This window comes from Alosa sapidissima, chromosome 12 (assembly GCF_018492685.1).
Source record: "Alosa sapidissima isolate fAloSap1 chromosome 12, fAloSap1.pri, whole genome shotgun sequence".
NCBI lineage: Eukaryota > Metazoa > Chordata > Actinopteri > Clupeiformes > Clupeidae > Alosa > Alosa sapidissima.
The window spans coordinates 15,244,200-15,260,200 of NC_055968.1; the positions used below are offsets into that span (position 1 = coordinate 15,244,200).

Genomic DNA, 16,001 nt, shown 5'->3' on the forward strand with positions numbered 1-16,001 from the left:
CTCGTTGAAGGGGGAGGGGAAAGAGGAGCGGAGAGGGGATTTAACCAACTCCAAAACGGGAGAAATCAAGATAGTATGCGAGATGGAGAAAAACGAGTAAGTAATAAGCCGATTCGATTGGATATTCAAGATGAGCTATTATTATTTCCATTATTGTCTATGTGAATGCATTTAAGCTTCGCTTTTTCCAGCTAATCAATCTAATAGTGTCAATAACCTGCTCATAAATGCAACGGCTCGCATGCACAAACTGCGGCGGCAGTAATAGAAAAATGTTAAGGTGTCTGCGAATATGTTGAATAAATAAGATGCTATTTTTGTTGTGGATCAATCTTATTATACGTTAGAGAATTATTTTTCCGACAGAAATGGTCACATGAGTAGTTGAGAAGTAGGTAGGCTATAGGCGATGGATACACGGCGAATTGAAGCACCGCCGCTAGCAAGTGAATATCTTCACCGGTGCCCAACTTCGTCCACCATGACGTTTCATTTTGAAATTATAACATTACTGAAGGCTGCACCGTTTTCAGCTTTTGTGTTTAAGGTAGCTAATTCCTGTGAAAATTGTTAGCCATTTCAACATTGGGGTGTTTTGAATAGAAATGCATCGTCTATCACGTCGCGTTAGCTCACAGCCATGGTGAGAAGCAACCAATGTAGGTCCAATATATGGAACAAAAGTCTGGATCAGTCTGGGAAGATAGGGCCGGAAAACCACTAAACTTACTGTAGCGTACAGTAGGCTAGCTATTTCCTATGCGGACGTATCTCCCATTGCCCTCGCGAGACAAGCGAGTGGTGATGAGGCTTTGAGTTACGGCGGAGCGATATATCCGTGACAAAGAGATGCAGTTATTGTTGGGACTCTGTTGCAGTACTGGAAAATGGCCGTGTTGTAGTTGACAGAAGCATTTAATGCGAATGATTTGCATTCCGTGCCACAAACGTTAAGACACCTAGCCCTGCTTGTTACCATCATCACTGGAATTAAACCGGGAGAAACATGGAAAGGAAAAGGTGGGAGTGCTCGGCTCTCCCAAAGGGCTGGAAAAGGGAAGAAGTGACCAGAAAGTCGGGTTTGTCTGCGGGGAAAAGCGATGTCTATTACTTTAGGTACTGAGAGAGGAGGACATGGTGCATCATGCCGAAGTACGGGTGCTCCTGCGAAGGGTTGGGGGGCCTGGTTATGGTGTAGGGTGCATTTGCAAGGGTGACTTAGAGAAAGTTGGGGCGGGGATGTAGCCTTCATGCGGCATCAAAACAACGAGGCCAGCGACCCACCATGTTAATTGCAAGACAAAGCTAGCCTACAAGACGTTCAAAAGTCGGTTAAAAAGCTGAAGCGTTGCCTAAATGATCTAATGACCTGACGACCGTTGAATTACATGTAACAGAAACTGTAGTAGTGTCTGAAATGTCATCAACTTTGCAGATGTAACATTAGATGACTATGCTCAGGAGTAGATGGTTGTTCTTTTTTAGCAGAGGTGAGGAAGAGGAGGAGGAACAGAGGCGAGAAAGGGGGGAGGCGGGTCGCTTGTATAGTTTGTGGTACCGTATAATTTTACTTCTTAAACTTCATTCTGTAATATGGTGCACGTATGCGAAGCTGTTGTTGCTTTTTCTATTGCCCGCTTTCAGTCGCTGGAATTTGCATGCATTACCGACGGAAAGCACGATATATGTTTTAATTTATGTATTCAGTTTGTTTTGTTTGTTTTGATACTCATTGCATCACATTAACAGCAAATGCACTAACCGCAAGCTCACATACTTGCTAATATCTGGTAGCCTCTAATCAGGTGAAGGAAAGATGAGACACGTCGTACGCAGGTTGTCTTTGAAATAAAGATATTCATGTGGGAGGGGGTTAGCAAATCCGACCGCTCGCCATCGCAACTCAGGTTATGACGCACGTTGCTAGTTCCGTTTTGTGGACGGCGACAGCTGCATAATGCGAAACAATGTTGCCATTGTTGGGGTTCGAATTTGACCACTGGTACGAATTTGAAGAATTGCCTCCATTCATTAAAATGTGACCAATGGCTTCTTGATTATACATATGAAAAGTGAACAGACATTCCGCCCTCCAGAACGTGGACATGTAACTGTAAACACCATGGACATATTGACCCAGATTTTTTCAGTTAGATGCCTACTTCAAATTCAGTAAACATTATCAGGTTCCTGTCAAATTCACTAATTTACCATAACATTACCATCAGTGGCTGTGCTCTGTGTGTGTTAAATGTGTGCTACTGCTCTGCTGACTGGCTATAGTTTTGTGCATGCAGCGTTTTGCATCTGTGAGCTGCCTGAAAGTGTGGTCTTGGTATTCATATACTGGTGTGCCTGACTGTGCTCCTATTTATAAATATCTTTTACCATATTGTCCCTTCACTTCTTCAACACCTCACACCATAGTTTGTTGCCCTTTACCCTCTCCCAGTCCAACTGGAAAGAAGTTCCGGAGCAAGCCGCAGTTGGCTCGTTATCTCGGAAACTCAATGGACCTCAGCTCCTTCGATTTCCGCACCGGTAAAATGCTAATGAGCAAACTGAACAAGAACCGGCAGAGACTTCGATATGACAACAACACTCAAACAAAGGTATGTGGACTGGTTCACACTAACGATTTAGCAGGATTAACCATAACAAGGGACTCATTTTTCATTAATATTTCTAGGTCAAAAGTGTTTTAATTGTGGAGGTAATCCAGTGGATTTCTATGTTGACATAACTCTGTTTTAACTTGAAGGGCAAGCCTGATCTCAACACATCACTGCCAGTCAGACAGACAGCCTCCATCTTCAAACAACCTGTCACCAAGGTTACCAACCATCCCAGCAATAAGGTGAAGACAGATCCTCAGAAGGCTATTGACCAGCCTAGACAGGTAACCTTCATTTGAAATGATTATATGATTAACCAAGTCTTGATTGAAAACATGTTTTGTTGTCAGTGAATGTTGTGACTAGATGTATGAAAGTAATAACCAGTTAATAGCTATGTTGTTGAATCACATGTGTAATTGGTAAGTGTTGTGTAAGTATGTATGCCATTCAAGGAAAATGATTCAATCTTCAGACATATTATATGTCAGCATAACCCATTTTAAGGCTTCATAATCAGTCACAATGTCCTGAGTCACTATTTGTTATATCTGCACTGCACATACCAAAATCGACTGTTTTAAACTAATTTTCCAACAGCTATTCTGGGAGAAGAAGCTTAGCGGTCTCAATGCATTTGACATAGCGGAGGAGCTTGTAAAGACAATGGAGCTTCCCAAAGGCTTGCAAGGTACTGGAGAAAAATGGTGCAATGGCAATACTGTCTTTTTTTTAACATACAGAGACTAAGGTTCTTGTGCAACAATTATATGTTTTTTGTACAATTGAAGATTTGTGTTGTGCCGAGAAGATTTGTCCTTGGTGAGAATAGATGGCCTTGTGTTTGTGTTAGGACCTGATGAAAATGTATATCTTATCCGCACCATAAGTCATGTTGCATCAAAGCGTGTGCCTAATGAATGTATGTAATGTAATGTAAATGCAGGAGTAGGACCCGGATGCACAGATAAGACCCTCCTGTCGGCCATCGCCAGTGCCCTGCACACCAGTACGGCCCCCATCACCGGCCAGCTGTCGGCCGCTGTGGAGAAGAACCCTGGCGTGTGGCTCAACACATCACAGCCCCTCTGCAAAGCCTTCATAGTCACAGACGAGGACATCAGGTATGGCCATGCAGGATTGAACACATATGGAATAGCTGTCACTATTTGCATAGTATTCATGTCCATATTATGGAAGACCAGTGAACAACTACCGCAGACATTTAATCTTATATAAAGTATAGCAGAGTTAGACAGACTTTGGTTAACTTACTAACAACCAGAAAATACTGAGAAGGAAAGTATGTATGCAGGCACTCATAATCAACTTCTCAAAGTTTGAAGTTACTAAAGCTGATGATGCTTGGGGCAACTTTTTGAGCCTCATTATTGTGGTTCTGTCATGTTCCCGTTGATGTTGGGCAACAGTTTCTTTTTTGGAGAACTTAAAACATCAGTAGGCAATTTGTCATGGTCATCCAAACAGAATTAATGGAACTGGTTATGTGGTTGCTCAGCAACATTGCTCAAAAAGTTGCCCCATGTATCATCACCTTAACAGTTGCTTGTGATGCATGAAGTGCTCATTTCAGATCAAGTGAACTGTAAATGATGTGACCAAATGATGTGACTAAAATGCTTTTTCTGTAAAATTTAGTCTTTTTATCTTTTTGTAATTGGTGTTGATGTTTCGATGTGCAGGAAGCAGGAGGAGCTTGTGTACAGTGTGCGGAAGAGACTGGAGGAGGCGCTGATGGCGGATATGTTGGCCCACGTGGAGGAGGCGTCCAACGAAGGAGACGTGCTGAAGGAGGACGCCAACGGAGACGACGACGCAGATGCTGTATAGCAGAGGTACTACACGGGGGGGCTCTAGGTCTAGGGGCTGCAAAGCACACAAACACTGTCATGTTTCTTACACAAACAGCAGAGTATAGCAGAGGAGGTTGTGGGCTTCGGGGGGAATAAACAACATAAATAATTCCGAGAGATGACATTCTATTCATGTTTCTTCCACAAAACATTAAAGCTTTGTTTGGAAACAACACTGATAAAAACAAATAAAAGATTAAAAGGATTTCCCTTACCTGTTATGTGTTTGGATAGTTATAGTTATATTCATACAGTAACCGGTATTGTATGACTCTTTGATTTATTTGCTTGAATGGTCATTAATTCACCTTCATTGGCTTCACAGGATATGTGGACAGTTTGACCGTGGGTTCCAGTATTCATTCGTAGGACCATAACCAGATTCCCACCACCTTCTCTAACAAACCCGGACCCATCACCACCTCCCACCTGCTATCGTCAAACAAGACGAGAAAGCCTCCCCCTCACACGTGTACTTGGAGTCCTAACGCTCCACGGATGGCAGCTGATTCTGCTCTGAATCACCGATTAGTGTAGTTAATCTTTGCCCCCTGAACAAAATGAACTGTTTCAACAATGGCTTGTAGGAGGAAAATGACACTATAAAGTCGGCTAAAATACAGTATTTCAAGTTGGGATTCATGAAGATGTGATTCCTGTCCGTACACATTAGTCTTGTGACAATCATGTCAAAGCCGTATCACATCCTCCAAAATTGACCTGAGAAATATGGCAGCCTTGTTTGCTCAAGGTATGATGCACAAGTGTTACTATGGTAAGATGCGAGATGTGTTGCTGGGTCTAGGGACATGGTATTACGGGATGAACTGATTTGTTTTCTGGTGCTGTTTCTCAGAGCACTAAGTGATTTGAGAGGGATCAAGATTATAAGACACCTGCACTCTAAATTTCATAGATTGTTTTTTTTAAGACGAGATTGTTTGATTTGTGACTTTTAAAGCGTTGTTGCTTTTGTTGTTGTTGTCGTCGTCGTCGTCCTTATTTGTCTGTTGTTTTTAGAGAGCGTTAAGGTTTTTGTAATGTGAAATTTGTCCTTCATCTTTCTCCGGATGACGACCAAAGAGGGGCCAAGAAATATAACAGGAAATTCTCAACACTCATTCTACACAGCCCCTAGGGTCATATGAACTTTAACCTCTCAGAAAGAGGAGCTGGTTATCCTGGGATATGTTACAGTTTTATTTTCTTTCTCTTCCAAACAGCTCTTGTCTGTGAAGCACTGTTAAGATTTGCATCGCTCCTCAAGAACACCCATACAAACAACAGTTTAAAAAAAGTCTGTTTTTCTACCCTTTCTTAAGAAATATGAGTAAATTTGACATTTAGTGCCATCTTTTTTTTTCTTGTCTAGAAAATTCAGTTTGAATTGTCTATGGTGCTGCCTCCTCTCTCCCCCAACCTTATGTGAACCATAATGTGTGCTAGAGAAAAACAGTTTTGGGTGAGGAGTCCTCATATGATGAAGGACACTCACAGCATCAGGGGTTGCCTGCAGCCCCCACTCTTAGAACACTTGTTCGGTTCTTACTATATGAAAGGGGTATTGTTTTACTTTAACAGACTGTTGATTTGAATGGTTTACAGATTAAAATTCAGCTGTATGTGAAGCGGTGCACTGTTGCGTTATTTATGTGTGGTGATGTGTCTTGTGTCTTTTCTGTTTTTTGTTGTTGTAGTTGCTGCTGTCATATTTTGTTTGCTCAGATATCACACAATCACCGTAACTGCCAAATGATCAGTGAGTCAGACTCCTTAGCTGTCTTGGCGGCTTAGACTTTAATGGCCAATTTACATGGATTAAGACTTTTTCAATGGGATTTTTCATTGAAGTTTTCTTTTAGTCTAGGGCTAAAATTAATCCATGTATGGGAAACCAGTCAAAGATGTGTTTTCATGTTTAACACGAAGGGAATGGACATTTAAAACCTTCAAATTACATGATATTTATGGTCAGTCTATGGTGTGTAGAGATACTAGCAGAGGTAAACACGTTGGCCCAATCCCATTTCTCATTTGAACTGAATGATTAAGGACTGGGTTGAAATGTTCCTTTATTAAATGGGCCAGTCCTATGTCATATGATGGTGTGAGTACACAATGCGTACCATTACTACATGATACTATGTGTATATATGTTGATGTGTTTGCTTTATTTAACCATCATCTTAATAGTAAATTTAAGAGTATTATAAGAACGACACTGCTTCAACTTTACCTTCATCTCATAGTTGTTGAGAGTAGTACTATGGGAGACTTTGGCTATTTGGGGCCATCTAGTGGGATATAGTCCACCAGCTGAAGTGAGTCATGTCTTATACAGATTAACAGTTAACTAGCCATGCTTGGCACAGCAAGTGTTCCATCCTTGTTTGAGCAAAGTGCATAGACAGTCATTCTCACTTAGAAGGCAACCGGGGAAGTGGACAACACCATCCCCAGAGAGGACCCTCTGTTTCCTGGTGTTTGTGTTTGGACTAAACTCACCTCTAAGGCCATCTTTTTGAATCTGCCCCATCAACTTGGCTGGCATGGCTACAACTGAGTTATACACCAAGGTAAAGTACCTGTCTGTGCAATTGTTCTCTGCTAACCTGATGAATATGAATATGAATGACAAAGAAAAAAAATCTATCCGTTCTATCAGCGTTTGGTCAAGTGTTATAGCAATGTAAATGCATATAAAACGTTTTGCTACTAAATGAGAAGAAACTTTCAAACCTGACATGACATTACTGAAGACAAGAAAATGCCAATGTAGGAGCAGTACAAAAGTAGACGTTGGTTATCCTGCTAAAGTTGCATGCCATATTTATGAAATGACCACCGAATGCATGAACAATGCCTGTACTGATCGTACTCACTGTATACAATAAGTGGACAAACATTAGTAATGTTACTATTACTGCATAGCAGAGGATGTAGGGATGACCAGTGTTAATTTTTAACATGGCTGTTCTGAGTTTTATGCTGATGCTAGAAAAGCAATGTGCTTGGGTTGGGCCCATGGGGGCATCAGAGCTGTGCATGCATAAACAGCTGATGATATATGTGTGTGATTGTCATTGGTCTACAGTGTATCTCCAATCAGCCATTTTGCACTGGCACAGTGATATTTATTCAAATTTCTGTAATATTAGTGAGTAAATAGTTGACCTTATGTTCTAGAGGTAGACATGGGTTACCATACAGTCACTTTGCCCAGAGTCGTTTTCTAACACTAATTACATTCTAATCTATTTGCTTATGAGAGAAGCCATTTCATTAAAATGTAAAATCATTGTCATTCATCGAGAAAGACCCAGTATATATATATATATTGTGTGTGTGTGTGTGTGTGTGTGTGTGCTTCTGTGGCCGCAGGGTGCGTGTGTGTGGGTGCCCGACACTGACAGTGTGTGGGTGTCCGCTCGGCTTGTGCGGGACTTCAGCCCAGGAGATGGCCAGCTCCAGCTGCAGCTAAGCGATGGCAGGGTGAGATGAGAGCCTCTTATCACACATCTAACACAGACACTGATAACAGCAGACTGCTGTTGACAGCTACTGTATGACCACCATTTGTCATCCTATCACTGTCTATCAGACAGCCACACTACTTGATGTCTCTGTCTGTTAAACAAGCACAGTTTTTATATATCTTATTGTGTAGATGAGCCAGGTATTTGTACATAATGTCTAGAATAGCATTAAGAAGTCTTAGGAGAGTATTTGTCTTAATGACAGTGTAGTTTGAATCACAAGTCCCTCTGGATGCACACAGTAAGGAAAGGACTTTGGGCCAATTCATTCACAGAATAAACAAACGTCTCTCCTGAAGAGCCAGTTTCCCCCCCCCCCCCCCCCTTTCCTCTCTCCTACACACTTTAGGAGGTTTCCTACCCAGTCACAGACGCCACTGGACTCCCCCCGCTGGGTAACCCTGACATCCTGGAGGGGGAGAATGACCTGACAGCTCTCACCTTCCTGCACGAGCCGGCTGTCCTGCACAACCTGCGGGTCCGCTTCCTGGACTACAGCAGCATCTACACCTATTGCGGTACAGTACACCAGAGAGGAGTGGCCCTCTGATGTAATGTTTGGAATTCAGTAGCGAGGGAAATATGTGTTTTATATTTATGGCCTTATAATGTCTTTTCTTTACTGGGTGTAAAGTTCATCGAGCCATGGCACCTGGGTACGGTCAATTTGGTGTTTGATGGACAGTCTTGAGTAAACATTAACCTTACTACAAGGCTGATGCATTCTTTACATATAACTTCAACATAAACACAAAAAAATAACATTCAGGGTCTACAAAGTGGGGTTAAGTTTTATGCCTACTGCATATTACCCAAATATGTATGAAGTGTCTTGTTATCTTACAGTAGTGATGCTTGTGTTAGTGCCACAGATTAATGTTGATATAACGGATTGTACCTACAGAGTAATGTGGATATACTGATCGTACGTACGGAGTAATGTTGATAAATTGATCATACCTACTGAGTAATGTTGGCCGGGCTCATTTCCAGGAATTGTACTGGTGGCCATAAACCCATATGAGTCGTTACCCATATACGGGGAGGAGGTGATCGATGCCTACAGTGGACAAGACATGGCAGACATGGAGCCCCATATATTCTCTGTGGCTGAGGAAGCCTACCGCACCATGACCAGGTAACCTGTCAACAGCAACAAAAGACAGCTTCACTCGCTCTCCTGAAGAACATAACCAAGAGCAGAAGATCATAAGTCTGCTGTTTGAGTATATACTGTATACAACATCACATCACAGTAATACATCTGGAGATTGTAAGCCATTGAGGGTATGAAAAGTGTTTGCAATGAATGGCTATGGAAGTATTATGATGATGTACTATATACGCTACATAAAGTTATTTACTCAAAGTCCAGATAAAAAACACAGACAACATATTACATAAAGGGTACATACAAACACACAAACACACATACAGACATACAATTTGCTGTCCAGAGCAATTAAGACAGATACAAATATTTGTTAATTTATTTTTGCCGAAGGAAGTATGTCTTGTGTCACTTAGTGCAGGGTTGGTTAAGGCCAATATAATTATATTCTTTGACTCAGTTAATAGGCACATGAATCTGTACATCAAATTCAAGCACAGCATGAACAGTGTGCTATTATACATGTTGGTGAGTGATTTGTCAGCGTGGGTATTTGTTGATTATTTCAGGGAGGAGAAGAACCAGTCCATTATCATAAGTGGCGAGTCTGGCTCAGGGAAGACCGTGTCTGCCAAGTTCACCATGCGCTACTTTGCTGTGGTGGGGGGTGCTGCCCAGCAGACTAGCGTTGAGGAGAGAGTCCTGGCATCTAACCCTATCATGGAGGTACTACAGCCCAAATATAAAAGTGTCCCTCTGCGCTGTCCTTCAAATAATGGACAAAGATAAGCCTGAAATTTCAGGATAATGATATAATCATAATGATATTTCAGGATGATGGCGATTCATCAGGTGATATATTATTGTAATATTAGTGTAATGGCGGTGGAAAGTGTAAATTGTCTTATGGTTTTATTGAGTGTGTTGTATCACCATGCGCAGGCTATTGGCAATGCCAAAACCACACGGAATGACAACAGCAGCCGGTTTGGGAAGTACATAGAGATTGGATTTGGACGCAAGGGTGACATCATTGGAGCAAACATGAGAACATATTTATTGGAGAAATCTCGAGTTGTTTTTCAGGTACCCAGCACCTGACTGATGCGATTCCCATTAGAAAAGCTATATTAGTCAGAATATAGTATCTTCCATGATCGTCTCATGTTTTCAGGCTTCCATGGAGAGAAACTATCACATCTTCTACCAGCTTTGTGCCTCTAAAGACCTGCCTGAGATGAGGGTACTCAAACTAGGTAAGCCATCAGATCTGCCAAATGAATCAATGTAAATCGCCCAACACTCAGGCAAAAAAAAAATACAGAATTACAGAAATACCTTTTTCCTTCTCTTTGGTCCGCCTACACAGCGATTTATGTGTTATGGAGAAAATCAATAACCTTTTTAATCTATTTACCTACTAACATGTCCCTCTGTGGCCCCCAAGCGATCAGATCACTGTGAATTATGAGTTTAATTTGGCACTGAGAAACACGTTTCTGTCCACAGAGGCAGCTGAGTACTTCCGATACACCAACCAAGGGGAAGAGACCCAGATTCCTGGCACAGATGATGTTGTTGAGCTAGAGCGCACTCGTAATGCCTTCACCATACTGGGTAAACAATCCATGTCTGACACACTGCATCATACTTTACAGAAACAAACACTTCATTATTTCACAAGTAAGATAATGGCTTCAAACTAATTTTAATTGCACACTGACTGATAATAGGGAGAACGTTGTCTGTTATTGCCACTGTATGCCTGGAACACGTGACATTGCACTATGGTACTTTGGTGTTACATGGCGCAGGTACATGACCCTTTTCATTACCGGTACTTTACGACACACTGAGTACCACCTGGGTGTCAATTTCCGATGTGGAAAAATTATGCTAAAGAGGAAGCCAGTAAGTCAAAATTTGACTCCAAGGGGGAAATGCCGATTATTACATTGTGTCGTTTTAATGGTGTATATTTTTCCGGCCCCGCAGGCGTGCAGTCAGACCAGCAGATGGAACTGTTCCGCATCCTTGCAGCTGTCCTGCACCTCGGAAACATCAACATTCAGGCCAGTGGCAGAGGAGGAGACCGCAGCTACATTGATGTATGGCTCTCCCTCACCAACACTGAGCGAGATAGACCTTTTAATGCCCCTCTCATCACCATAAACTTTCCAATAAACCCATCGCAGTTTGCTTACTCTTAAAAGGCACTCTGTGGACATTTTTTTTTTAGTAGCTTTATGGGACCAGCTGTAGCTCTGCTCTGCCTCACATGACATCCTCCTTCATGTCAGTGTGCCTAAGTGTTTCTATTCAGTTCAATTCAATTTAGGTTATTCATATAGTGCCAATAATATTTGAAATGGTCCCAAGGGACCTCACAGAGCCTAAACTGCCTGAACCCCCTTGATGAAGCACTTGGTGGCAAGAAAAACTTCCATTTACCCAGCTCACGTCTCTGACTCTCTCTCTCTCTCTGTATGTGTGTGTGTGTGGGCGCCCATGTGTGCCCATGTGTGTGTGTGTCTCTCGGCAGACGGAGGACCGCTCGCTGGCGCTGTTTGCCAAGTTGCTGGGCGTGGAGGGGGCGCAGATGGCCCACTGGCTGTGCCACCGGCGGCTGGCGGTGGGTGGCGAGATGCTGGTGAAGCCCATGCCGGGCCGGCAGGCCGTGGAGGCGCGGGACGCCCTCGCCAAGCACATCTACGGCCAGCTCTTCAGCTGGACTGTGCAGAGGCTCAACGCTGCCCTGCGCGCACAGAGGGAGCAGCCAAAGTCCTTCATCGGAGTCCTGGACATCTACGGGTGGGTGACATAAAATGGTTAATAGGTGGGTAAGATAGCATGGCCTAATGGTGGGTAACGTAATGACAACATAGTATGGTTATGGTTATGTTTATGAGATAGTTGCTTGGCAAACACTTTTATCCAAAACGACTTAAATCATAGAATTAACGAAAACGATGGCATTAAAAGTAACAGTTAAAAGTAAAAACACATACAAAATCTTAATGATAGATTACAGCTCCCTGTTTTAAGTTTTACTAATGGAGTTTTCCTCATACAGGTTTGAAACATTTGACAGGAACAGCTTTGAACAGTTCTGCATTAACTACGCTAACGAGAAACTGCAACAGCAGTTTAACAGAGTAAGTCATTCTGCTTGTGTGCACCATACAGTGCTCAGCATCTACTTGGGCCTGCTGGTAGAAACCCCTCTCTCTCTCCTATTTATTATCTCTTCTCTGTTCTCTCTCCCCGTAGCATGTGTTCCACCTGGAGCAGGAGGAGTATGTGAGAGAGGAGCTGCCCTGGAACCGCATCGAGTTCAGTGACAACCAGCCCTGCATTGACCTGATCGAGGGCTCACTCGGCCTGCTGGACCTGCTGGATGAGGAGTGTAGGGTAAGCAGGGCCCGAGGGGTCGAGGCTATTAGCGTCTGGACATTAAGGCCCAGTTGGAAAGGACAGAGGTTTAGGCACCAGGTTTTACCTGAATAGTTGGAGGAATGAGACTAAGCCTGATTATCTCCTAACTTGCTGACTCTTAACTCAAAGTCACAATGCAGTGACACTCACATGAAGGTATTTCTATTGTATTATTGTTTTTAATAAATAATTTAATCATTTTTCACTCAAAGACATTTTTGGAATTCCCCTTGAAGTTGAGATAAAAATGATATCCTGATGTCCTGACATCCGATAGAGTCCTGTTACAGTCAAGCTTGTCACCTTCACCACGACTTTCTTGTTTTGTTCGTTGCAATGTGCTGTTTGTGTGGCAGAGCCTGGGGTTCTGACTCCCCGTGCCATGTGTTGTTGCAGATGCCCAAGGGCTCAGATGAGAGCTGGGCCAGGAAGCTGTATGACCAGCATGCCACGAAGTGCGCCCACTTCCGCAAGCCCCGCATGTCCAACACAGCCTTCATCATCCTGCACTTTGCTGATACGGTGAGCTCACAACGAGGACACAAGGCGTGCAAGTTCAAAAAAAAAAAAAAAAAAAAGTGTATTCTTTGGTGAGATAAGCCATTAGATATAGAGACATAAGATATTCTTTGATCTTGTTTAGTAACAATGCAATTTTCCTTTCATTTGTTGATCAGGTTCAGTATGAATGTGATGGGTTTTTAGACAAGAACCGTGACACGGTATTTGAAGAGCCTATCAATATCATGAAAGCAAGCCAGGTATGCCCGATTATAATACCTTGATCTGCACCTGTTGGTCTGTATACAGTATCTAAAATACCCAACCTGATTTATCTTTGAACTCTTCCTCTCTGAATCTTCAGTCAGAGCTTGTTGCTGAGTTGTTCCAGCAGGATTCAGCAGGGGGCGCTGTGAAGCTGTCTGTGCCCAACGGGAGTCTGCGCTCCGGCAAGAGAGGTCACCGAGAGCACAAGCTGACAGTGGGCTTTCAGGTCACTGGAACTCTTAATGATTAATGTCATATTGCTCTTGCACTCAAGAGCAATATGACTTCATCCACAATGAATGACTCATACACAAGTGTTGTTTTTATGTATGTAGGTCAATATGACCCTTGATGTTTACCTTGTATACGGAGTGAAGACTGCATTGTTTGTAATTGCATTGCTCTAACAGTTTCGCCAGTCTCTCCAGCTTCTGATGGAAACCCTGAACAGCACCACTCCTCACTATGTCCGCTGTATAAAGCCCAATGATCTCAAAGAGCCATTTGTGTGAGTAGAATCCACTGCCAGTCTGAGCCATATGACAGTAAAAACATTTTGGTGTGAAGTATTTGCATAATCTACTGTCTTGTTTACAGTTTTCTGCTAGTACTGTTGACAGTTTAGTTAGTGGGGCGAGGGTTTGGGCATGTGTAGGCCTAAATGATGTTTTAGCATTTTAGGGTTTGTTTTTGTATGTGGTAAGCTTTGCCCTTGTCCCTAGTTCACCTGTAGGACTATAGGTAACAGGTGGCATTAGATCGTTTTGTTGCATAGTATAGCCAGATTATAAATGTCTAAATATGGGCTAAATTGCACTTCATCAGCTTTGACCCCAAGAGGGCGGTCCAGCAGCTGCGAGCCTGTGGAGTTCTGGAGACCATACGCATCAGCGCCGCAGGATACCCATCAAGGTGACGGCTAACACCACCAGGGTTATGAGCAGAGGTGGAGCATTGAGCTTAAGCACATGTTAAATCATACCCTACGCATACTGTGCTGTTAATACACATTAAAGGCTGTCGTTACATAATTCTGATTTAGTGCTGCATTAATCACTCAGTCATTAGCAGCAGATGTTTTCAATGGCTACTGAAAGAGGGAATCAGAGCTAAGATGTTATACATCACCTTTTGTGGGATACCTTATGCACTTCATCACACAGAAAGCAGTATGTGGATACTACAGCCGTGCTTATGTGACGTGCAGGTGGCTCTAAGTGGGTTGATTTTTAGCAGCGGAAATGAGATAAACTCCTTGTGTGACCACCAGATGGACTTACGAAGAGTTCTTCAGCCGGTACCGTGTGCTGCTACGGGGTTCCCTCAGTCCGGCGGAGGTGCGTGCTAGCTGCCAGCGGACCCTGTCAGAACTCATCCCCGACTCGGAGCAGTACTGCTTCGGCAGGACTAAGGTGTTCTTCCGGGCGGGCCAGGTGGCCGTGCTGGAGAAGCTGCGGTCAGAGAGGCTGCATGTGGCCGGGGTGGTCATCCAGAGCTGGGTGCGCGGTTGGCTGGGCCGCCGCCGTTACCTCCGCCTCCGTTGGGCCACCCTCACCCTGCAGAGATACGCCCGCGGGGGACTGGCCAGGAGGTAGGCCTATCAGGGCAGCCAGTGAGGCAGGCTGATAGTGGTGATCACTGCAGCATATTACAGATGTGATGCTTTTTAAGTATTTTACTTCTTTCTTTCAAATATACACAGGACAGGTGTTAAATTCCTAGTGCTGTATAGGTAGGGGATTTCCCACAGCAGGCAATCATCAAACAATCATATCATCATATCAAAATCACCAACAAAGCAGCCTTTGTGGGCAAAAAACATCACCAACAAGTCAAGTCAAGTTTATTTATATAGTTTATTTATAACAGAACAGCCTTCAAGAGCTTCTATCTAAGGCACTAAGTAAGGCTAAGTACAACAATCTGAGATATGAGTAGAGTAGAGTAGCACTTACAGGCACAACTCAGTTCTCAGTACAGTAGCTGAAAGCTTTTCAGTTTTCAAAAAATAAATTCTCATGTTCAACCTCAGTGAACTGTAAATTGCCTGCAACAGTAAGGGAAGGCATCTCATCAATGACTACATGTAAATGTGTCACAGTTACACTGAAACGGCGACCTCTCTGTCATACTAGACTATGACCTATATTGCTAATATACTAAACATCACCCCCGATGCCATGACCTAAATAGTCTATGTCCTGAACATCACCTCTTATTTAGACGCATCGGCTACTGTATGCTGACTCTGAGGCGGCACCTTACCTGTCGGTCAGGTACTCATGTGCCTGCCCTGGTTGTGTCAGTACTGCCAGTAGCTGTTAGCACTGTTCACCTGTGTTGTATCCTCTGCTCTCCCTGCAGGCTGGCTCAAACTCTCCGTTACACACGCGCGGCGTTGGTCATCCAGAAGACGTACCGCATGGTGGTGGTGCGGCAGCTCTACTGGATGATCCGAGAGGCCACCATCACAATCCAGGCCTTCACCAGAGGCACGCTGGTGCGCAGGAACTACCGGAAGGTATAGTGTCTCCTCAAGGAAGATGTTGACCAGATAGTTTCATAAAAATGGATTTCATATTCTGTTGTCATTATGATAATACACTCATGATCAACTTATTATATTAACTTATAATAAAGTGTTACATACATCCTCACATTA

The 16,001-nt window shown here is 43.2% G+C and overlaps 2 protein-coding genes across 11 annotated transcripts in view; both read left to right on the forward strand.

The window, feature by feature from the left end:
• mbd3b (methyl-CpG binding domain protein 3b) lies at positions 1 to 6,117 on the forward strand. Of its 10 annotated transcripts, none has more exons than XM_042111909.1 (8): positions 68 to 96; positions 1,486 to 1,554; positions 2,453 to 2,612; positions 2,762 to 2,899; positions 3,216 to 3,306; positions 3,562 to 3,739; positions 4,319 to 4,471; positions 4,815 to 6,117. In XM_042111909.1, exons 1-7 carry the CDS (start codon positions 83 to 85, stop codon positions 4,464 to 4,466), a joined length of 798 nt encoding a protein of 265 aa, XP_041967843.1. In that variant the 5' UTR covers positions 68 to 82; the 3' UTR covers positions 4,467 to 4,471; positions 4,815 to 6,117. The 10 variants fall into 10 exon arrangements, with proteins under 10 accessions (XP_041967848.1, XP_041967843.1, XP_041967845.1 ...); XM_042111911.1 differs by having other exon boundaries at positions 1,489 to 1,554; XM_042111905.1 differs by lacking the exon at positions 68 to 96 and adding an exon at positions 844 to 1,116.
• Positions 6,118 to 6,927: 810 nt separating this feature from the next.
• Positions 6,928 to 16,001, forward strand: part of si:dkey-110c1.10 (unconventional myosin-Vb) — a 20,044-nt gene continuing 10,970 nt past the window's right edge. Inside the window, exons 1-19 of the mRNA XM_042057797.1 lie at positions 6,928 to 7,065; positions 7,871 to 7,981; positions 8,375 to 8,543; positions 9,019 to 9,163; positions 9,706 to 9,862; positions 10,079 to 10,222; positions 10,311 to 10,392; positions 10,646 to 10,753; positions 11,132 to 11,244; positions 11,679 to 11,947; positions 12,210 to 12,291; positions 12,407 to 12,547; positions 12,968 to 13,093; positions 13,249 to 13,332; positions 13,437 to 13,565; positions 13,750 to 13,847; positions 14,165 to 14,251; positions 14,610 to 14,930; positions 15,704 to 15,860. Coding sequence (XP_041913731.1) covers positions 7,039 to 7,065; positions 7,871 to 7,981; positions 8,375 to 8,543; positions 9,019 to 9,163; positions 9,706 to 9,862; positions 10,079 to 10,222; positions 10,311 to 10,392; positions 10,646 to 10,753; positions 11,132 to 11,244; positions 11,679 to 11,947; positions 12,210 to 12,291; positions 12,407 to 12,547; positions 12,968 to 13,093; positions 13,249 to 13,332; positions 13,437 to 13,565; positions 13,750 to 13,847; positions 14,165 to 14,251; positions 14,610 to 14,930; positions 15,704 to 15,860 — 2,550 coding nt within the window. The 5' untranslated portion in view covers positions 6,928 to 7,038. The remainder of the gene's footprint in view (positions 7,066 to 7,870; positions 7,982 to 8,374; positions 8,544 to 9,018; positions 9,164 to 9,705; positions 9,863 to 10,078; positions 10,223 to 10,310; positions 10,393 to 10,645; positions 10,754 to 11,131; positions 11,245 to 11,678; positions 11,948 to 12,209; positions 12,292 to 12,406; positions 12,548 to 12,967; positions 13,094 to 13,248; positions 13,333 to 13,436; positions 13,566 to 13,749; positions 13,848 to 14,164; positions 14,252 to 14,609; positions 14,931 to 15,703; positions 15,861 to 16,001) is intronic.